A 6,251-nucleotide genomic window follows, 5' to 3' on the forward strand; every position below is an offset into this window, starting at 1 on the left:
AGATTGCCGCGAAATTTGCCATGGATTTCTCAAATGTTACCATTGAAAAATACACTAAAGGCAGTTAGTTGTTCATGAGCATTGTGCACGTGGCCTAGTTGTGAGCCTCTTTGGACAATGCTTTCTTGAGGGGCCGGAAATGAAACGAGTTGCAAATCAGCCGACCGTGGAAACGTGCAATTATGAGAACTGGTTCCCATCCCAACCTGGTTGGGAATCAAGCCTGGTGGGAACAGGTCCTTAATCCGGTAATACCTAATAATCCAAGATTGGCCGGGCACCAAAAGGAGGTTAATGCACCAAGGACCAAATGTGTGTATGGTGTCCCAATACCATTATTTATTGGAGGGCATTTACATTGCCGGCAAGGGGGAAAGCAGCCACAAACATCCCTTTCCAACTTAAAAGTTAATAATATGCCGCAAACATTATACTTATATACTATAACCTTTGCATCTTGCCGGCAAATTGGACACATTAAAACTCTCGGTGTTTTCAAAACACATACTCTACTTTTGCGTGTCTTTAAAAATAAGAACTTTGTTATGTGCTCCTCGTATCATTGAAATTTGAAGCCTCCCGGTCCTATTTACTTGTTTATCTTATCCATAATTAATTTCTTTTTATCATGATAATTGCATGATTTATGTAATACTGATTAGTAAGTCCTTGAATACAGCCATGCCACAGCTACTTTGGTGTGATTGAGTCTGTTTCTGTGAGATTCTCTCTCTCTCTCTCTCTCTCTCTCTCTGTGAGTCAGTCACTGATATCTCACTCAGTCACACACATTCATCAAAACACACAGACACACACACTCTCTCTCACTCAGTCACATTGATCCATCCACACACACACACTCTCTCTCTCTCTCTCTCATTCATTCATCAGACTAGAGATGGATTTCCAGCGCCTCCCCAATCCCTCCCTCCTGAACAAGAGAGTGCAAATAGTCTACTACCTCAGCCGAAGAGGCCTCCTGGAGCAGCCTCACTTGCTTGAAGTGCCTGCATCCTCCAGTGATGGCTTGATTTGCTTGAGAGGTACATTCATCATCTCATCCTTTCCCTCCTTAGCTTTAGTTTTGCCTCTAATCCCAATTCACAGCTGCTTAAACAGTTCTTTGCTTTTCCTTAGATGTCAAGAAGCGGCTCGCCGTTGTGCGTGGGGAATCAACAGCATCCTCTTTCTCCTGGTCTTGCAAGAGGTAAATCCTCTCATTCAATTGAGCTAATTCCACATAAACATCTCACCAGGAATGGTTGTCTTAATTCGAATATTCGCCATATTTGAGAGTACATTGCAGCCTTGTGCCTGCTTCTTGCTCATTTTAACATGGGTTACACATTACAAACCAGGAGTTATAGAGATGGCTATGTTTGGCAAGATCTTTGCGATGATGATCTTATCTTACCCAGTAATGGTTGTGAGTATGTGCTTAAAGGTTCCATGATTGGAGATCAGAAGTCTTCAGGTGAGAAGGGCCTTCTTATGGCCTCATACTTCACAATACTTGATGAATTTTGCCTGTAAATTTGTGTACTCTGGTGACTGTAGTGTGTGGCATCTGATGATTTGTGGGCATCGTCGGTGGCTGTGTAGCAAGATGTCCAAGGAAGAGCAAGGAGCTTACAGACAGGCCAACAAACCGCCTCCCTAACATGACTACTCGAAATGCAGCGCGGAAGCCTGGCAATTACCCTGGCGATTACCCAGCAATGCAAGCGAAATTAACTAGCTGTGGGATTCTCAATGATGATGATAGTGGGGATTGCAGCTTTGTAGAGTCGCACACATCATCAGACATAACCTTTGAGTTTGGCACCGTGCAAGACAACTTGACTAGTTTGAAACATGGACATCGAAAGGGAGTTAAGGCCCTGCAGGATAAGCTCAGTCCTGGCAAGCATGGACACAGAAAGGGGCTTAATCATGCGAAGGCTCAAGTCACTGCCTACAGGGTTTACACCAAGCTTGCATCTCCATCTCTATTGGCTCAAACAGGGGCTGCTGATGCTGCTACCCAAACAGAAGAGGAGCATCATGATTCCCTACTACATAATGCCAGCATTTCCAAGCAGAAGCAGACACAACCGGTAGAGGCATATGAAATCATGGAGCTGGATAGAGGCGAAAGCTCACCACCAGCAGCCTATTCTACTGAATCCACCATTACTTCTTTTCCATCCTCTTCCTCCTCTAGTAGGAACCTATTCACCACCATTCATGACCCCATGAGCCCGCTAAGTGGCATTCAAAATGGCTGTTCAGACCAAGAGAGACCGTCTGCAGACAAGGATGGTCGGATTAATGTGTTTGATCCAAAAAAGGCAACAATGCCGAGCTCTCCTTCAAACCATGTTGAGTTGGAAGGGTCTCCTACCCCTACACAGGTGCAAGAAGTCCAATGTTCTACAGCAACCCACAGGAAAGGCAAAACTTGTAGGACCTCTGGTTATACAGTTGGATTCTTGCAATTTGTGTCATGTGGCGGACGTGGGCTCGAAGTAAAAAATCAACAAGAGAGTGTGGCTAATCATCATGATACACAATCGCTTTGCTTCAACAAGGCTGCTGCTAATGTAACACCCTTAGGAGATGTGCCTAACTACAGTACTTTGTCAGCAGATAGTATCAGCTGTGCATCCAGCTCACAAGATGGCCCCACCAAAGGGACCAAGAAGAACACTGATCAAATGCCATCCAGTGGTCTCAGAGGAAACCCAGCAGCTGAGGTTGAAGAGAATCCAGGTAGTTCCAAAGCTTATGAATCAGGTCAACCAAGTGGAGCAGCTGGAGATTCACAAGAACAATCTGGAAGGTATACTTGCCGATGTGTCGTGTACCCGTGCCGAGTAAGGTGGCGAATTGCATTCTTATCACAGGAAGTTTTAGACATTCACCCCACATGAATTCCCATTTCTTGGAATCCGACAGCATCATGAACTTCTGCAAGGGATCTAGAGTGGGACTTGCAGTCATTCTTGAGTGCAACAGGCTAGGTATCTGGTGGCTCTCTTGCAGGAGCTCATGATGTTGGCATCACTACATGGGGATAACATAGAGCTTACCACAATTGAGGATGACTGAAATCTCTTGGGCATGGGGCTTCAGGGGAGGGGAACTCAATACACATGAATGACTATCCTTGCCAAGTTCTAGAGCATAATCCAAGACATTCTAGCTGTTAAACTCCTCTAGCATTGGCAAATATTGGAAGATATACACAAGTTTTAGACAAGTAATTTCCACATTGTGAATTATGACAACATCATAAGCTTCTATAGGGGAGGGACTGTGTATACCTAGCTGGGTGTGGTTGGGGGTAGGGGGATATAGATGTCCCAAGCATAGGCTACCTCAAGTCCTGAGTAACCAGCCTGGCATTATGTCATTTCAGGAAGTCATTCAGTAGGCGGTACTGGGCAAAGCATCACCAGAAAGCTAGTAGGACGCTGCATAACAATGTGAGCTTGTTGGAGGACTGGAGGTCTTTCCCTGTGTTTGGGGGCAGGTTATCTCATGATGACAACAGTGACTCTATTCGTCAGACAGTAGATGCAACGGCAAGTGAGTTCACTGCTCAGATACCTCTGTCTAGCTCTAATGATGCATGTGCAGGAGTGAAGTATGTGAGCACAAGTGGGGAAATTGAAGTGCTGTGTGGCCAGGTGGACTCCTTGCCACTGCCAAAAAATGATGATGAAGAGGAAGCAGTGACGGGCAGTAGCAGCATTGACAGGTACATAACCACGAGACACAGCGTTGCTGAGAGGTAAGGCTGTTTCCTTTTGTTGTTTACTTTGATGGCAATAGTGTGAGATAACCAGCTATGGCCCCCATAGCTCAGCTCTACCAAGCAAGAAAAACCAAGTACCCCAAATTGGAGCCTAAATCATGTGCTCACATTCCTTCTAAGTTCTAACTTTATAGATAAGGGAAACTACAATGTCGTACCTTACATAAGTGAAGTCCAATGCTTTGGCTAATCCATCGGGGGGTGTTTAGAGAACAGATAAGGCATTGGTATGTACTTGTGTGAGACTCCAGGTTCGATCCCTAGGGAGGAGCTGGTGGATTTGTAGCTCTTCTCATATGGGGTGCTGTGAGGGTACCAAATAATAAACTGCTAGAAATCGTATTGCAATTAATAAATATATTTTGAGTAAATTTTCCATTCGCAAATTTTTTTAAAAAAAATAATGCATCCTCGAACAATATAGATCAATTCAAATCTTGTTCATTCTCTTCCTCTTTTTAGTGGAAGAAAGCAGGACTACAACACAATCAAATCCTTGAATACATTTTTCACAACCATGGTAACCATCCCCCTAGATTTTACTATTGTCTAGTTTTTGGCTATTTTATTTGTCAAAACAAGTTAAAAAATGTTGTGTGTTATTCAATGAGAGGTACAAAACCATACAATCTCAGACACATAACTGCTCCACAAAAGGCTAGCCACACTCAACTTAAGTTTGATGGCCTTTACTTCAAGGTAATGATGATACCCCTCTGAGACCATGGCCTGTGTTCTTTCCACGTGAGTTCCATGTTTGGATGTGCATATAGCACTTCCATGCTTTGCAATCACTTGCTAATTGATTATGGCCATTCTTACTTGGAAGCATTGTCACAAATTGAATACTAAATCCAAGGCTTTTGCATCCATAAAAGCAAACACTTGAAAATAATTTTCAGGCTCAATTCAACAACTTCCATTGTAATTTATGTAGTAGCTATTGAGATCTCTTTGCAAATAAGTTTACACAGTTTCAAGTTGATAAAATGAATTATTTTTACATGACTAAGATGAAAACTAGCGCATTCAAATGAATTTCTTGACAAATAATACATTTTTGGAACCATTAGCATGTCATCATTAAAGTTTCTTTATGGACTTGGCAGGAAACTCAAGGGCAAGCAAAAGGACAAGTTTACACCCTACCAAACCAACCAGAAAAAGAATTATGATGAGAAGATTGGTCACCAAAAGAGTGGCAATGATCAAAAGGAAGAATCCAATATTGAGAATATACATAACTAGTACAAGGGTTGAGCCAATTTCTTCTGTGGAAGGAAAGCATAATAGTGTGTGCCACATGTAAGGCTAAGAGCAAGTGTAAATTGCTTTAGACATCAACTTGGTTCTTTTCATAGAGTTTTAGCTATCCATCCTCTCACCTATCTCCTTGGATGGATATGTATGGGTTATAGATACCACATGCATGTATAGGACATAGATAGTTGATGATCAATGTATATCCCATGCCCACGGAATATTAATCTAGTCGATGTTAAGGAGTTGAGGATATAGTTGCTTCCTATCCATATGTGATGCATTATCTACATAATGCACACAACCTCTACATGTATAAACTTTGCACTGTGTATGCTTTGTATATGTAATGATTTCTAAGGGGTATATGATGATAGTATAAGTGTTGTTTATTTTCCACGATCAAGCCTCACGCCTTGTAATAATAAATTAGTTAAGATGTGTGTGTGTGTGTGTGTGTGTGTGTGTGTGTGTGTGTGTGTGTGTGTGTGTGTGTGTGTGTGTGTGTGTGTGTGTGTGTGTGTCGAATTTCTCATATAAGAATATAGTCAAAGTGACCACTCCTTCATTTATATATTTCAAGATAAAGTAAAGAGGAGATTTGACATTATTGCATGCCATGTAGGTTTTGTTGAGATGGCAAGCTCAACATATGTAGACATTGATGATGGACCACCTAGTTAGATGGATCCGCACATCTACACTTAGCATGTCGGTGGTCATTGTGATCCTCACATGGCCACTGACTTATTATATTCGGTTTGTTATTTGTACTTACAATTGGCATAGTTATAGCACTAGCTAATTAATATAGTTAGTTATGCATTGTTTGACTTAGTAGGCCACTTTTCTTTATGTTTTATCTTATCTTTACTTTGTATATATTGTATGGTGAGTTGAAGAAGGAAGAAAAACCAGCAAGAAAATGTTTTGGCCTCCATCTCTCTTTTTGTGTTCTTGAGTGAGCTTCCTCTTGTGTGCATTGTGTGTATTCCCCACAGCAGCTCAAGAAAGTCTCCCCACCACGTGATTCATGCTATACTATCAGAATAGTGCCATTGAGATTCAGATATGAATACTATATATTTTTTGGAAAATATTAAAAAGCGTAGGCACCAAAAGTCCGTAGATGGGTTAATTAGAATGAACAACTAGATCTTATTTGACCTTGTTGCACTACATTTTAATCAAA

The 6,251-nt window shown here is 41.8% G+C and overlaps 1 protein-coding gene across 8 annotated transcripts; it reads left to right on the top strand.

Moving 5' to 3' along the window:
* Window positions 1–607: 607 nt before the first annotated feature.
* LOC148035828 (uncharacterized) lies at window positions 608–5,419 on the top strand. Of its 8 annotated transcripts, none has more exons than XM_087677840.1 (7): window positions 608–1,043; window positions 1,138–1,207; window positions 1,359–1,474; window positions 1,603–2,821; window positions 3,401–3,570; window positions 3,672–3,742; window positions 4,909–5,039. In XM_087677840.1, exons 1-6 carry the CDS (start codon window positions 899–901, stop codon window positions 3,698–3,700), a joined length of 1,749 nt encoding a protein of 582 aa, XP_087533966.1. In that variant the 5' UTR covers window positions 608–898; the 3' UTR covers window positions 3,701–3,742; window positions 4,909–5,039. The 8 variants fall into 8 exon arrangements, 4 of the variants coding, with proteins under 4 accessions (XP_087533966.1, XP_087533964.1, XP_087533965.1 ...); XR_015690871.1 differs by having other exon boundaries at window positions 609–1,043; window positions 3,672–3,775; window positions 4,909–5,043; XR_015690870.1 differs by adding an exon at window positions 4,413–4,498 and having other exon boundaries at window positions 609–1,043; window positions 3,401–4,319; window positions 4,909–5,026.
* Window positions 5,420–6,251: the final 832 nt, after the last annotated feature.

This window comes from Lygodium microphyllum, chromosome 5 (genome assembly GCF_053477565.2).
Source record: "Lygodium microphyllum isolate KBCC chromosome 5, Lygodium_microphyllum_v1.1.10, whole genome shotgun sequence".
Taxonomy (NCBI): Eukaryota; Viridiplantae; Streptophyta; class Polypodiopsida; order Schizaeales; family Lygodiaceae; genus Lygodium; species Lygodium microphyllum.

Excerpts from the sequence above, each read along its gene's own strand:
- LOC148035828 (XM_087677837.1), top strand. The coding sequence starts at position 899 with ATGGATTTCCAGCGCCTCCCCAATCCCTCCCTCCTGAACAAGAGAGTG. Across the intron at positions 1,208-1,358 it reads TTCTCCTGGTCTTGCAAGAG|GAGTTATAGAGATGGCTATG; the intron begins GTAAATCCTCTC and ends ATTACAAACCAG. Across the intron at positions 1,475-1,602 it reads TGGAGATCAGAAGTCTTCAG|CAAGATGTCCAAGGAAGAGC; the intron begins GTGAGAAGGGCC and ends GTGGCTGTGTAG.